The sequence below is a fragment of the Prionailurus bengalensis genome, chromosome E1 (assembly GCF_016509475.1).
Source record: "Prionailurus bengalensis isolate Pbe53 chromosome E1, Fcat_Pben_1.1_paternal_pri, whole genome shotgun sequence".
NCBI classification, from domain to species: Eukaryota; Metazoa; Chordata; class Mammalia; order Carnivora; family Felidae; genus Prionailurus; species Prionailurus bengalensis.
Genome location: NC_057347.1, coordinates 23,033,764 through 23,050,539, shown reverse-complemented (window position 1 = coordinate 23,050,539; position 16,776 = coordinate 23,033,764). Strand labels below are relative to the sequence as shown.

The 16,776-nt window shown below is 39.4% G+C and overlaps 1 protein-coding gene across 3 annotated transcripts in view; it reads right to left on the bottom strand.

Moving 5' to 3' along the window:
• Nucleotides 1-5,538: 5,538 nt before the first annotated feature.
• TAF15 (TATA-box binding protein associated factor 15) overlaps nt 5,539-16,776 on the bottom strand; it is a 28,367-nt gene continuing 17,129 nt past the window's right edge. For all 3 annotated transcript variants that reach the window (XM_043583734.1, XM_043583735.1, XM_043583736.1), the window contains 9 exons: nt 15,070-15,104; nt 14,418-14,450; nt 13,094-13,203; nt 11,957-12,086; nt 9,187-9,279; nt 7,980-8,061; nt 7,775-7,863; nt 7,150-7,666; nt 5,539-5,868 (listed from right to left, as the gene is read on the bottom strand). In XM_043583734.1, coding sequence (XP_043439669.1) covers nt 5,829-5,868; nt 7,150-7,666; nt 7,775-7,863; nt 7,980-8,061; nt 9,187-9,279; nt 11,957-12,086; nt 13,094-13,203; nt 14,418-14,450; nt 15,070-15,104 — 1,129 coding nt within the window. In that variant the 3' untranslated portion in view covers nt 5,539-5,828. The remainder of the gene's footprint in view (nt 5,869-7,149; nt 7,667-7,774; nt 7,864-7,979; nt 8,062-9,186; nt 9,280-11,956; nt 12,087-13,093; nt 13,204-14,417; nt 14,451-15,069; nt 15,105-16,776) is intronic.

Below are 16,776 nucleotides of genomic sequence, written 5' to 3'. Positions count from 1 at the left end.
GTAGCAAAGCCTTCCCAATAAGTACCAAAACTACCTAGATGCAATACTCTGACAAACACGCTTAATCCTAGCTGTGGCCAGTTTCTCTCTGAGGCCTGAAATGCCCACTTCTCTCAGTCGCCAGGATCTGTTGCTATTGCTCTTTGGACACCATCCAAAATGTATGTTCCCTCCTCTTTTCTGTCTTTCTAATGAAACCTCTGAATATACCCTCTAATTCTGAAGGCAGAAAAAAAAAAAAAAAAGCAATAAACACGCTCCACCTCTTCTTCCAACATTCTCATCCATCTCTGTGCCATAACTGAAATCTAGCTCTCTCTCCTGAATGCCATGACCTCTTCCCAAAATCCTAGGTGTTGCTCATCCTTCTCCATTCCTTCCAATGTCATCATTGTCCTGTGCCTTTATATAAAACTCAAGTGTCTTGGCTCTCTAGTTATACCATCCTCTGGTTCACTTCTGTTTTCTTATTCGTTGCCTGAACCTGGGTCTTCCTATCACCATGATGTAACAACCACCCAACACCCAGCTCCTCAGTTCTTGATCTCAAATACAAAGGCCTTTCCCTTCCACTCACTTTAGCCATCCACTTCCATGGCCACACCCAGCCCTTATCATCCCCAGGAATTGCTCCATCTCCCAAATCCTGAATATCTACTTTCTGACCCAAACCTTCTATCCAGATTATCCTCAATATCAGTTCTCTGAATCTCATCAGTAACACCATTCTTGACATCCCTACATTCTCCATTAACTTGTTTTTTCTTCCTACTCAGCCTAGACTCCATCCATCAACCACTATCTCTACTCTTCTCATACCTCCAACAGGTATGAAACAAATCTGAAATTTTTATTCAGATTACTAGTATCTGACTAGTAAAATCTCTAACCCTGAATCAAACTGCCTCTGTTCCTATAACCAGGTTGCTAATTAAATATGGGGGAAAATCTGGGGCACCTGGGTGGCTCAGTCAGTTAAGCACCTGACTTTGGCTCAGTTTTGTGAGTTCGAGCCTGCTGTTGGCCTCAGATCCTCTGCCTCCCTCTCTCTCTGCCCCTCCCCTGTTACGTCCTCTCTCTCTCCCATCCAAGTACTAATGAGGCCCGACTCTGCTTAGCTTCCAAGATCAGACAAGATCAGGTGCATTCAGGGTGTTATGGCTATAGACACGCTCTCTCTCAAAAATAAATAAAAACACCTAAAATAAGTAAATAAAAATATATTTTAAAAATTTTAAGATAGAGAAAAATCACACATCCATAGACTACCCATAAAACACTTGCCTCCTATGTTAACTGGGCTCTCATCATTGTCTGGCAACTTTACAGGTTCCTAGTCACAATACTTTCCTATTTCCTACAATGGTTATCTTAAGTCTTCTCTGCTATCTCTACTATCCTCACATTTACTACAGTCTCTTCAAACTATCATATTCCCCAACCCTCAGCAGACTATTATATTTTACTATACTCAGGGGATAAAAAGACATCACATGGAATTACTTCAACTTCCTGCCACCTCTGTTACAAGGATCCTTGTGCACAGTAAAGAGCACAGGCTCTAAGGCTAAATCCCTGGATTAGAATCCAGACTCTGCCACTTACTAGAGATGTGATCCTGGGCAAGTTGCTTAGCCTCTCAGTGCCTCTGTTCCTCACTGTACCCTCTGAAGCCCCTTTCAAGCAGCAATCAAAATCACACCATTTATCTCTTCTCTGAAGTGTTTCCTATACCTCCTTGGTTCACAGCATTGTTGTGAGAATTAGTTAACACAGAGTGCTTGTTAACAGTGCCTGGCACATAGGAAGCCCCCAATAAATGTTAATCATCTGTTACCATCATTATCAGCATCTGCAACTATCCTTACCTCCAGAAACAACACAAGAGGCATTCTCCTGTTCTACTGTAAATCCTTCACCAGTGTTCTGGTCACCATTCCTTCAAGGGATTTGAACATCAATTATCCCCATTTCCTTGCACATAGTGTATAAACATGCTTATTTCTCACCCATCTTAAAAAATAACCTCCCACGAACCCATATCCCTGTCCAGATACTTCTTACCTCAACCCCATCTCTAACCACCCTTCATAATCAAGATTTTTAGTTGTCCACATTACCGGTCTCCATTTCTCCAATATCTATTAGTCATCATCCCACTTCAGTTTGGGTTCAGAATCCAATGCTCTACCAAAATGGCTTTTGCTAAGGCAGTGGTCCTCAAAAGGGGCAATCATGCACCCCAAACTGTGTCCCCAAAGGACATTTGGCAGTGTCAGACATTCTGATTGTCACAACTGGGGGCCGCTCCTGGAGTCTCGTGGCAGAAGCCAGGGATGCTGCTAAACATCCTGCAACAAAAAGGGCAACCCCCCATACCAAAGACTTCTCCAACCCAAATGTCAGTAGTCCCAAGGTTGAGACACCCTGTGCTAAGGTAATTTAGAGCCTCCATATTGCTAAATACGAGTGCTTTCTATATGCACTCTGTATGACTTGGCCTGGCTTGAGCACTTGACACCACTAGCTTCTCCCTCTTTAAAATCCATGCTTCCTTTGGGTTCCACCAACACCTCACTGGCCATTTCTAGTCTCTATCTCAGGATCCTCTTCTATGATCTCTTAAGTATTAGTATTTTTCAGGGTCCTATCCTAGGCTCTGCTCTCTATATATACTGTCTCCCCAAACCATTAAAATCAACTGAGGCTCTTATTAAATGGCCAGGCCGAAGAGATTTCATTGTTTTGGAATAGAACCCAGCATCCTTGTGTTTAAAAAAAACATCCTTGCTAATTCTAATATAGAGCTTGGATGGTGAAGAACTACTCTAGACAGTCTTATTATATCCACTCAGCACTTTAATTACCATTTATATATTAGTGGCTCATTAATCTCAAATCTGTACCTATAATAGATTCATTCATTTAGCCAATATTCATTGAGTTACTTACTCTGTGCCTGACACTGTTCTAAGCACTGGGGTAGAACAGTCAACAACAGACAAGGTTCCCTACTCTCCTGGAGCTTATATTCTTTTTTTTTTTTTTTTTTAACGTTTTATTTATTTTTGAGACAGAGAGAGACAGAGCATGAATGGGGGAGGGGCAGAGAGAGAGGGAGACACAGAATCAGAAGCAGGCTCCAGGCTCTGAGCCATCAGCCCAGAGCCCGACGCGGGGCTCGAACTCACGGACCGTGAGATCGTGACCTGAGCTGAAGTCGGCCACTTAACCGACTGAGCCACCCAAGCGCCCCCTGGAGCTTATATTCTAATGAAGAGAGAAACTGACAACCACAAAAAGATCATTTCAAATAATGATAGATACTGTGATGACATCATAAGAGGTGATAGGAGTCACTGAGGAGAGGCAGTATTTTAGATAGAAGGCCAGGGAGGAGGGTGGAATCTGACCCAACATTGCAATGAAAAGGAATCAGCCATCTGAATATTTGAGGAAGGTGAATCCGAAACAAAGCATATAAAGATACTACAGCAAAAGCATATTGGTACCATGAAGAATTAACACCAATGTGGTTAAAGCAAGGTTAGTATGGATAAATGTTACACAGTAAGGTTGGAGAGGGAGACAGAGGCCAGTTCATAAGCATTCCGCAAGTCAGGGTAAGGAATTTATAGCCTACATGTAACAAAAGTCAATGGGGCACCTGGCTGGCTCATTCATTAGAGCACGTGACTCTCAATCTAAGGGTCATAAGTTTAAGCCCCACATTGGGTATGAAGCTTCCCTAAAATAAAAATAAAAGTCATTGAAAGCCTTTAAAAAGGCATGACATAGTCTGATTCACATCTTTACGGTATCATTTGGCTACTATGGGAAAAATAGACTTTACAGGAAAAAGAATGTATAGGAGAGAAAGTGATCTGGAAAGGGAATCAAAAGTTCTGTTTAGTCCCGTCAGAGTTACGAAAACAGAAAAGAAAGGAAAAGAAAAAAGTTCTGTTCAGTACATCTTAATAAAAAGGTCAAGTAGGAAGCTGAATATAATCCAGAGTGAAGGAAGGCAAGAGGTCAAGACTAGAGGCTTAAATTTGGTAATCATCAGTGTATTAGATGGTATTTAAAGCCACAGCCTGAATGAGTTCTTCCAGGATGAAAATGAGTGTAAGTTGAAAAGGAAAAGGTGATTCAGAACAAGCTCTGAGAAACCTCCTACATCTGAAGGTCAGGCAGAGAAGCAGCAAAGGAAGCAGAAGTCAGTACAGAAAAAAAAAATCAGCATGCATAATGTTGAATGCCAACTTTCTAAGCTGCAGATTTGCACAACCCAGCTACCTACTCATTTCCCCTAATCTTGCTCCCAAACCTGTTCCTTTCCCAGTGTTTTCTATTTAAATGAATAGCACATCTACCCAATCACCAGGCTAGAAACCTGACTTCTCTCCCCATAATTTCTGACATCCAGCCAAATCCTGTTCAGTGTCCCTCCCTCATTTCTCAAATCAATTTAGTTATCTCCTCCTTGTCCAGTCACTATCCGAGCTCAAACCAATATCATCTCTCACCTGGCTTACCATTCTGTCTCCAGTCCAGCCTCTCCACAAGGCAGCCATCATCATCTTTCAGTTGATGCCACTCAGGTCAGGCTACTGCCCTGGTTAAAATCTTTTAATGACTCCCTATTTGGAGGCAGGGGAAAAATGAAATGCAAGAAGGATCTTCTCACCAAGCATGTTTACCTCTCCAGTCTTACCTTTTGCAGGGTCATCCTTGAACTCCTCCCTCTAACCACAATGTACTATATACAATTCTCAAATGCAGAGCCTGTTCTTCACTCTCTTAACTCCTGATTTGTTCATGTCATTAGTTTTCTGCTGGGAATACCTTTCCTCACCCAGCCTTCTTACTTAGCCAACTCCTACTCTTCCCTCAAGACTTACCAAGCCTTCTCGACTGTACATGACTGGATCATGTCCTTCCAACCAGCCTTCAAAGTACCTTGTACTTAATTCTTATTGGAGTACTTGTCAGACTGTATATTGTCTGCTTGAGGGGCAACATAACTAGCATCTGGTGCAATGCCTTACCCCTGATAAGTGTAGGAGAAATAGCTCTTTAATGAATGCCAAGTAACATACCCAGCACACTGGTATCTTCACCCTGGCTTGTCATCAAATCCTTACTCTTCCTACATAACCCTTAGACTTCCACATTCCCAGCATCTAGAACACTGCCCTAAATAAATGGCTCACAGCTGTAAACTGCCATTAAAGTGACCGTATCAAAACCATCTGGTGAGCCTGATATAGATTCCTAGGTCTAGCTCTCCACACTTAACAAGTTTTGACCAAGTGGACCTGGGGTGAGGCCTAGAAATCTAATCTTGATAACCTCCTCGGGTAATTCTGACATGCAGTCATTCTTGCAAATTACTACTCTAAACAGAGCAGGAGCTCAGTATTGTTGAAAGTAACGTTTTAAGTTAATGAAACAGAATGAATTTCCTAATTCTTTAAGGTTACAGTCTGCTGTAACTGAATCCTGAGTGTGATAGAACAATGCACTAATGTACAAAAGTCCACAAAACAAGCAGCCTTTATTGCAGTAATACAAAACACTTTCCATTTTGGCAATATTTTACAACGCACTTAGCTTCAAGGGTTGGAAAGGAGAGGTGGAAAACTAAATGGGGAAATTTCAATGGACATTTCTAAAAGAAAAACTGTCCCAGCCCTCCCACCCAAATAAAAATCCAAATGTCACTTAATTTCACTACCCAAGAAGAGGCCACGAGGAAAGCAGCAGGCAAAACTCTGGCAATTTCACTATGGATCATGTCAGAGACAAAGGAACATTCAAAACAGTCATCAGTATGGTCGGTTGCGCTGATCATTTCTGTAGTCGTTTCTAGGAATGAAAAATAAAGAGCCAGACTAAATTCTAATTTTCTACCAAGGGGGAGCATCAGACACTTCCTCAGGGTGCTGGTGACTGGCATCAGCTTGACAATTTCTGTAAGAATGACACCATACCTAATTTATTTCTCTACTCCTAGAAGTGCTTAATAAATATCTAATTTTTCAGCTTTAAGACCCACAAAGTTCCTGGAAGATTTTGCTATCACTGAGTCTTAAAAACTTTCCATCTACAGTAAGGACTCTAAACCGCTGTCAAGCACTCTTAACAGACGAGTGGCATAACAGAAAAAGGAAAGCACACATTTTCATGTAAGAATTCTGGGTCTGCCACTTACTATGTGACCTTGGAAAAGTTACACAACGTTTCCTACTTCACAAAATGGGAAATACATCTACCTCATGGAGCTGAGGACTAAACTAAAGAATAGAAAGACACTTCCACAGGATTTGCTATACAGTAAGACATGTTCAATAGATAATTACTAGTATCTAACAATTATATAGCACTTACTGTGGGCCAGGAACTGTCATTACATGATCTAATACAACTCCATGAAGGAGGTATTACTGGCCCCATTTTATAGATGGGAATGCTAATGCTCCAAAGGGTTAAGTAACTTGCCTAACATCACACAGCTAGTAAGTGGTGAAGCCAGAATTTGAAACCAGAGACTTCTTATCTCTGAACTTCATGCTCTTAACCATATGCTATACTAATTCTCACTACCCTATACTGCATCTGGCATACAGATGCTTAGTATGATAATCGAAGTTGTTTTTCATCAACTTTTCTCTACACCATTCATGTGCACAACACACTCCCATCAGTACCATCAGGAATTTTCATCTGGAAAAGGGATTACCAGACTCTCCAGAGAAACAACTACAGGGTGGCACGTGTCACACGTGTCTCAGAAAATGCCCCTATGAAAGGTGTGCTCCCCTCACTTAACATTAAGAACCTCTGATTTACATACAGTTTCAAATTACCTCTCAATCTCAATTAACTTTAGCCATGAGAAAATACCACAGCCATATACACACCCTCATACAAATATAGATTTATGAAACAATTTCCAAAACAAAATGAGTTTTAGAAATTTCTAAGCAGGAAAACTAAATGAATCTTCTCCATCCCAATTGAGAGTTTCCAATGAAAAATTCAAGTTCCAAACAACTGGACATTAAGAAAATGTGACAAAAAGGGCTCGGATCCTAAACCCTAGGAGCAGTAAAATAAAAAGATTAACAAGTACATTGTAATACTCACCTTCCTCCCATTTTGCCTCCATAGCCACCTCGGTCTCCTCCATAGCCACCACCACTCCTGTCTCCTCCATAGCCTCCACTTCGGTCTCCACCATAGCCACCGCCGCCACGGTCTCCTCCATAGCCCCCCCCACTTCGATCTCCTCCATAGCCGCCTCGGTCTCCACCATAGCCGCCTCGGTCTCCACCATAGCCACCTCGGTCTCCGCCGTAGCCACCTCCTCGGTCTCCTCCATAGCCTCCGCCTCGGTCTCCCCCATAGCCTCCGCCTCGGTCTCCTCCATAGCCGCCGCCTCGGTCCCCACCATAACCGCCGCCTCGGTCCCCACCATAGCCGCCCCCACTTCTGTCTCCACCATAGCCACCCCCACTTCTATCTCCTCCGTAGCCGCCGCCACCACTTCTGTCTCCTCCATAGCCACCTCCACTTCTGTCTGCACCATAGCCGCCTCGGTCTCCACCTCTTCCCCCACGACCTCTATAGCCCCTCTCTCCACCATAGCCTCTTCCTCGGAAATCTGCAAGGTAAAAATGCAAATCAGCAAGGCCAGCAGAATAATGTAAAGCACCCTTAATGCTAGTCAGAAGATAAATGCCATGGAATTGCTGTTAAAAAGCTGACCCACCTCCTCCTGAGGGACGAGAATCCTCTGGTCTGGGCTCATTACACTGGTTGCAGGAATTCCTTCGAGCAAAGTTCATATTTCCACATGATCTGAGAAAGGAGGAAAATAAAAATGTTCAATAGTTTCCAATTGATTCAGAACCCCCTCTTGCATCCTCTGACCCCAATCCCAACCCTATTACTGACAAAATAAATGAGATACTTACGGATTAGGGCAAACCCAGTCCCCACTTTTGGGGTCTCCACCTCTCCCCTGAAAGCCTCCACGACCTCTGTATCCTCCACGGCCTAGGGGAAAGAGGAGTAGGGGAGAAAAACTAGCAGTAGACATTAATGAAACAGAGGAAAAGCCAGAGCAAGTACCCATCAATAACTGGGCGGCCACCCCCAAAATGAACCCCTTATGGTAGGACCCTGATTCTTTTCATTTGAGGCTTTACTTAGTAAATCCAAGAAATGTGGGAAAAGACCGCAAGCACATAATACAGTGCATTATTTAATGCACTAAAAAACTTCAAAGTCCACTTTCTATAATACCCTCCTTAGTCCGAGAATCTCAGTGATAAAGGCAGAGAAAACATATTCGAAATGTAAGAAATTAAACACAACTGTAATTAAACGGCAACTGTATCAGGGAATTTATAAACTGGTCAGATTACCTAATTAAGTATCATTTAAGCAACTGTCTCCTGATCTCCAGGTGAATAAAAAACTGCTACACAGCTTTCCAAAGGGATTTCTAGAACCTTCTTTCAACTACTTTCTTAGCTATTATGACACCTTATTTACCCAATCTCCTTTCAGTACCCACTCTCACTTTAAGATATAAGGAAAAAGATGGAGTGCCTGGGTGGCTCAGTTGGTTGGAGTGTCCAAGTCCTCATTTCAGCTCAGGTCATGATCCCAGGGTCGTGGGATTGAGCCCTGTGCTGAGCATGAAGCGAGCCTGTTTGGGATTCTCTCTCTCTCTCTCCCCTTCTCCCGTGTGCCTGCACCCTCTCTAATAAATAAAAATTTCTTTTAAAAGAATTACAAACTAAGGGGTGCCTGGGTGGCTCAGTTGGCTAAATGTCCGACTTGGGCTCAGATCATGATCTCACAGCTCATGGGTTCAAACCTCATGACGGGCTCTGTGCTGGAAGCCTGGAGGCTGAAGCTGTGTCTCCCTCTCTCTCTGCCCCTCCCCCGCTTGTGCTCTCTCTCTCTCTCTCTCTCTCTCTCTCTCTCAAAAATAAATATTTAAAAAAATAATAAAAAACTAAAATGAAATTTTTAAAAATTAAAAAAAAAAAGATTTAAGTAAAAAAACTTAGGGAGAGAAAGAAGTAGTAATTCACACAATAGAGACAGACCATGGACTCAAATTCAAACCCTCTGTACAATATCCAGGCCTGTGAGCAACAAGTATCTTACCTCGCCGCCCACCTCCACTTCCACCTCCTCTCATGAATTCAGGTCTTCTGGTAGCAAAGGACACTTTAATGATGTTGCCATGGAATTCTTTTCCTAAGAAAAAAGAACATAATTTTAAAGAAGTGCTACTCCACATCTTACCTCTCAACAAAAATATAAAACTGTCTTGGAAACTTTTAGTCTCAGAGTAATAACAGACATATCCTCACAGAAATTCAAACACACTAGTATTCCAAAGAATCAAGGTAACAGTGTTAAAACATGATTATCATCTATTGAATAGAGCAGATCGGTCACTGGGACCCAGTTACTTTTTACTGAGTAAAAAACCCACATCTAATATTTTTTTTATGGAAAGAGCCAAATGCAAAACCATGTGTGTAGTATGCTACCACTTCTTTTTTTTTTAATTTTTTTTTTTTTTTACATTTATTCATTTTTGAGAGACAGAGACAGAGCACAAGTGGGGGAGGGGCAGAGAGAGAGGGAGACACAGAATCTGAGGCAGGCTCCAGGCTCTGAGCTATCAGCACAGAGCCCGATGCAGGGCTCGAACTCACAAATCATGCAATCATGACCTGAGCCGAAGCCAGACGCTCAACCGACTGAGCCACACACAGGCGTCCCAACTACCACTTCTACTTTTTAAAGGGAATTAGTGTCTGGGTGTACACATATACATGTGTACACATACCTTTACAAATACACATACGCTATATATTCACTGCCTATTATGCCTCACTCTCAGCAGGGGAAAGATCACTGGGGATCAAAGGTGGAAAGAAAGCTCATTTTTCACTATACACTTCTGGTACAGTTTGAAACTTTTTTACCATATGCAAGAATTAGCTTTAAAAATAATACATGCAAAAAACTGCATACATATGTAATTACACACATGCACACATACATATATTCTGCAGCCTCACAGCCTTAGAGACAGGAATTAATCTTTTTATTTTGTATTAAACAAGAGAACTGACATATAAGGAAAAGGTACCCAAGGATTTTATAAAATGGTCAGAATTGCAGGAGCCTTAGCTCCCTGACCAAAGCACTCATCATTGCGGCTGGCAACTTTTCACAGTATCAGACAGTGTAATATAAGAAGCCACTCACAGATCAGTATTTTCAAAGCTGTAGAATGAATGACCTGAACTATGGAGTTAGGTTTAAGAGGCTCATATGCCCTGTGGGCAACAGGCACAATAATTTTTGAATATGTATGAGCAAAAGAGATTGCTTTTTAATTCACCAAAACTACGGCAAACACAGAAAAGTGAGGAAAAATGGACCTAGCCTTCAATAGCAAGGTGCTAGTCCTGACAGATTAATGCAAAAAGGTAAACAATATTAAGGTGACAACAGATAGAGAATCCAATCTCATTTTTGAAGAGGAAATGCAATTATGTTTTTGAAAGACACAGGTACAATAATCTCAGAAGTGGAAGGGACCTCAGGTGTCTGTCAATCTAATTAGCACGGTTAAGTCCTTTAGAGACAGTGGAGCCAGACTGCCTCAGTTTGAATCCTGACTCTGTCAATTATGCTATGATCCTGGAAATTATAGAGCTTCTTTGTGCTTTAGTTTCCACATCTATAAAATAATAATACAGGGTTTGTCTCATAGGGTTACTGTGAGGATCAAACTGAGGATCATGTAAAGCTTTTAGAATTATGCCTAGGCTATAAACCACAGTTAACATGCAGTGTTACTTATTAGGGTACAAAACAATGAATTTCTAATAACATGGGGAAATGACTATTAAAATATTAAGTGAAAGAAGCATGAAACAAAAGTACATTTGGAATATAATGATAAACTATTTTTAAAATACATTTTAAGAGTGGAAGGAAATGTAAGTAAAAAATATTAGCCAGGGGTGCCTGGGTGGCTCAGTTGGTTAACCGTCTGATTTCGGCTGAGGTCACAATTTCGCGGTTTGTGAGTTTGAGTCCCGTGTCAGGGGGGTGCTGACATCTGACATTTGACATCTGACATCTGAGAGTCTGGAGCCTGCTTTGGATTCTGTGTCTCCCTCTCTCTCTGCCCCTCCCCTGCTCATGCTCTGTCTCTCTCTGTCTCTCAAAAATAAATAAATGTTTTTAAAAATTAAAAAAAATATATATTATCAGGGCACCTGAGCATCTGACTTTGGCTCAGGTCATGTTCTCACATTTCATGAGTTCCAGCCCTGTGTCAGGCTTTGTGCTGACAGCTCAGAGCCTGGAGCTTGCTTTGGATTCTGTGTCTCCCTCTCTCTCTCTGTCCCTCTCCTGTTTGCTCTCTGTCCCCCCCTCTCTAAAAAAATAAACAAACATTAAAAAAAAAAATTCTTTTTTAAATATTATCAACGGTTATCTCTGAATAGAAAGGACTGGATGCTTTACTGCTTTCTTCTACTTTCCCATAGTTTATTTTCAGGGGAAAAATGTCTTACTATTTCTTCCAAATATGTATTAACTTTATATTTGAAGGGAAATTAATCTAAATTTACAAAGAACAGATTTAAGCAGGCCAACCCTCTAAATCTCCATCAGAGTGGCTTCAAGCACGAGGCATGATAATAAGGAAATATTTGAGACAAACAAGGAGAGAGCTCATCTACCTCATTTCTAAAGGTATATAAAAACTCTGGCCTGTTTTTTTAATAGAATACCCACAAAAGTAAACATGAAAATAACCAGTCTACCAGAATATAGTTTGACTTCAAGACTGGACAACATTTATCCAAACTGCATATTGAAACTGTATGAATGAGGTATATACCATCAAACCAGTCAATGGCTGCCTTAGCTGAAGGAGGGTCATCGAATGACACTGTTGCCTCTCCTTTGGGCTTCCCTGTGTCCTTGTCTGTATACAGATTTATCATTGGTTTTCCAGTCTTCTTATTTGTCTGAGAAACAAACAAGTTGGTATTAGTGTTTTAAGAAAAAGTGATCATAAACCAGATAAAGATTTTTTAAAAAGGAATTCACATATACATACTACAAATACTATGTACCTAATATTAAAATGAGGTTATCTATAGGTTCTGAAAAGGAAAATTCTCTTAAGATACATTAAGTAAAACCCAAGCTATGAAAACAATACATAATATACTGTTTTATCTATGTATAATTTCTTTAAACCCACACAAAAAAATGTAGATAATGCTTCAGGTAAATATATACCTTATAAAACATTAAAAAAAAGGTCAGAAAGAATGTACACCAGGCAAATTTAACAGACTGCCACTAATGTATACACACTGAAGCTGGCTGGGATGGGAGTGGAAGACAAAGAATGTTTACTCTTCAGAACTGTGTGAATGTTTTACATGTCATGAGCAAAAAATTTCTTAAGAAATTTTAACTCCCAAAGAAAGAAAAAACATGAGTATTACACAGAAACCAAACAAGAACAATTGCAAACTGATTTCAGGCAATTGCTACAATCTACTAACACTATTCTAACTGCTGCTTTCTAGTTGAAAACATGAAAATTACATGCATGAAACAAACAGTACACAAGACACAAGTAAACAATGAATAACACAGTTATGGAATAAAGCATTATATATTGGGCTAATGTACAGCTCAGTTCGCATATATTGGCATTTCAGAATCCATAAAATGTTCTCACAATCTCATTTCGTTCTCACAATTTTAGGACCTAGGCAGAGACTATTTTTAGAGCCCAAGATTGAAAGCTAAAGCTGTGGCAGGCTGTGGAAAGACAAACACAAGGAATAAAATTTTCATGTATTTAGCAAATTTAGCAAAAGGCCTACAGACATGGGTGAGCATGTGTATAAGGGAATTTTAAGAAACAAACCTTGGGCTTACAACGTAATCTATGTATCTTAACTAGAATTTGTTAATAATTATGAGATTTTCAACATAAGCTATACTTTCTACTCACCTTAATAATTCCTATTTGCTTAAAGAACTCCCCTACTTGATCTGTAGACACACCCTCCCCAAGTCCTTGCACAAAGATTGTGTTGTTATCTGAATTATCAGATTCTGAATCTAAGGGGAAAAAAATTATGGTTAATTTTACATATCCTTGGTTTTACTGCATCCTGTTTAGTAATCAAGAGCAATAACTAATTGTCCAATATTCAACTGTTTCTATGACCAAAAGGAAAAAGAACCAATATACAAAAAAATCTTGTATCAACAGGCAAAGTGGTCACCAGTTTTTTGGTAGCAGGTCAATTCTTACAACTAAACTGCAGTTAAAGTGGATCAAGTCCACACTATGTGAAATACAGACCAATTAAGCGAGATCTTAGAAATCTTGCTCTTTAGATTCAGATACAGGGCTAAAGTTCATGAAGAGATGATGAAAGTTAGTATAAATCAGCATTCCTTTCTTTGGAGAGCTTTAACTCTTTATAGCTAATCAATACTTGTAAGGCTCTCTAGTAGAAAATTCTCCAAATCTGACACTTTGGAGTTCCAAGCAAGGCAACCACAACTGCTGGTTTCTTGTCCATTGCAATAAACTTTGTAGATACCAGAGCGTAAGGGCACCTTGACACACACCTTACCTTACACGCACACTTTTGGATTAATACAACAAAGTAAGAAAGGAGTACAAAAATTCGTCCATCAAGGGATAATTCAGAAATTGCCTTCCATATAAAATACTTCGGCATCTTAATAAAAACAAAAGTCCTGATTTCAAGATATATTAAAAGTTTTTGCCTCAAATAGATTTTTAATAACTAAATCATAACTCCCAAAAGGCTGCAGGTGGCCTTGAATTTCATTCAAAAATAAAAGCTACATGAAATGAGGGACTTCTGCCTAGAGTAAGACAATTCTCTCAGGTAGGAACTTCGGTTTCTTAAGCCCACTAGGCAGACTACCAATCCAATGCAGTATTTTCTTAAACATAGTTTTTCTACTTCTAATTCCCCAATGATACCAACTCTCTCGTCTGACATGTAGTATTTAAATAAATGTTAATTAGCAATAAAAAATCAAGTTTTTTCTTCACAAAAGAAAAAGCAGAACATGGGAAACCACAAACACAGCAATTTTCCCCAGCAAACTTTCCAATCAATTTCCCTGAAGTTTTCTTTCTGGTATATTTTCAGAAGTGAAGCTCCCCAATTCCGGAAGCACTGTCAAATTAAATCTTCCTCCTGTCTTAACTCCTCCAACTTTTTTTCCTTGAAAAATTGGAAAACTAACAGTCTCTTAATGGCAAAGTCACAAACTACCATAAACCTTACCAGCATCTGGTCTGGGTCCATAATCCCTGTGACCTAAGGGAGAAGAAAAGAAAAAGAAAAAAAAAGCTATTTAAAGCAACTCATTAGAAATCATGAAAAAATTGTAATAAAAACCAAGGCATGAAAAGTCAAAACTTCCAAAATCCTTGAAAGTCAACCATCACAGATTTACAAAGTAAATATATAAATTAAGTTTTATTAAGTTTAAGAAATCAAGATGAAAGTCACTATTTCCTTAAACTTGTCCCAGACAGTACCCGCCACTTTGGCATTATGCTAGTTATCACTTTTGTTAAGCTCTGGTTGTGAAGGCTGATTGGAAAACCCTAATAATTTAAAAACACCATGTCAGCTACCTTTATTAAAAAATGTATTGTCAAAATCCACTGAAAGTCTCATTCATTGGTCACCACAGACTCTTTCATGCAAATTCACTGCGTAGAAACCCACTGGACTGTTTGAGATCAACTTTGACTTTTTAATGTTTTCTTTGACATATATATATGTATATATATTTAATTTTTTTAAAGCACACAACACACACCAGCCTCAACAGAGTAAGAAAGGGCTTAGACTGCGTCTGCGGGATATTGGTGGCTTTTAGATTTATATAGCATTTCCACTGAAACATTTTGGGATACTCAGCACTTACCACCAAAATTTTTGAAGCCACCGCGGTCACCACCACTGCAGAGGAAAAATTGAAGAAATGATTTCTTCCTTAAGTCTCTAATGTGCTGAGCCCTGGGCTCAATCTACACTTAACTGTCATAAGTAGAGCGCCTAGGGAAACAGTAGCACCTCTAACTTTCCAGTAAATTCTATTTCAAAGACTCCAAAATGTTTTCACCTAAGTGTTTTCCCAAGAATCTATTTCCACAAGGGTTCCTTTTCAAGTTTACTACAGAATGTATCTAATCTACTTTTAAAATCTTCCCAACCCCACGCCAAAGGGATTCTATTCATATCATAATTTAAATGCTGGAGGCACAGAATGAAGAATGATAAACTAGAGCAAACATTCTTTCCAAGGGGATATTTTTTAAAATATGAGAATAAAGGAAAAAGACTGGAAGAACAATATAAAGCTAGGTTAAGATTTTGATAGCAGAATAGGTGACGTAAAAACTTTAGTATGTTCTACTGTGAAACCAAATTATGGGTTTTATGAGATTAAAAAAGGTATAAATATACACAAAAGTGAGCCTGAAAGTAGTCTTTAAAAATCTCAAATCATTCAGAAATCTGATAAAATGAGCACTAAAAGAAAGCATAACTTAAAATGGCCCTCCTATACCCAATATAATATACTAGATCTCCTCATATCAGAGCTACTGAGATTCATGCTGCCAAATGCTCTGTAACACCAATCGGTAGACCAGATCAGAGACAGAATGCAACATACTCCAATATCCCAGCTACCTACAAGAAAATGACTCTATCTGGCATATTTCTGCTACCAGATAAGTCAATAGTCCTTGTGTGTATAAATTTATATAAAAAAATCAAGACACTGTCTAAATACTCATACATTAAAAGCTTTTCTCTTGACTGAAGTAACCCTCTAGAATTCATGTGCTGTCATGGAAATAAAAACACCCAGTTTTCAGATGGTGATATCTAATATTCTACTACAATTAATCTTCTACTATAATCCAAAAAATTAACCCAATACACTAATGTCTCTTCACTGCTGAAAGCCCCTCCTGTAATACCAACACGGCCCCTTCTAGTCTCTAGGTAGATGGCTTTTCTGAGCCATCCTGAAAAAATCACCCCAACTAAATGAGAAAGCATTCTTCTTTTATAAATCTCTTCTGCTACCTTGATGTAAAAAATATCCCCTTGCAACCAGCTTAGTATAGACACATGCATCTTGATCTGCTATTAATTTTACTTTTTTTCCAGGAAAACCATAAAAAAAAATAAGGCTATTTCAAGGCTATACAGACAATATAAAGCTCAAGTCTTTTATATACATATAGCTTCCCACTGAGTCTCTAAAGACCCCTCTTTCAGAACAGTACCCAAGCTCTCCCTATACTTCTAAACGACCTGTGTATCACCACTTAACTCTTTTAAGAAAGGAGAGCCAACAGAGAATAAACAGCCAAAAATCTTATTATTAGACACCAAAATATCTCTGGTTTCTTCAAAGATGATCATGAGAACTCAAAAAAAATTTTTAAAAGTGAGGAATGAACTAGTGAAAATATCAAGCCCATATTCCTGTCAGGAGGTTAAAGTTCCCAAGATAAAGTAGATTCTTTAAATAGGAAATTTTCAAGTAAGTGCTAGAAGAGACCCCTTTTAATTATTTTGCAGTCATGTTAACCAAATACCAAACTGTTCATCTGGC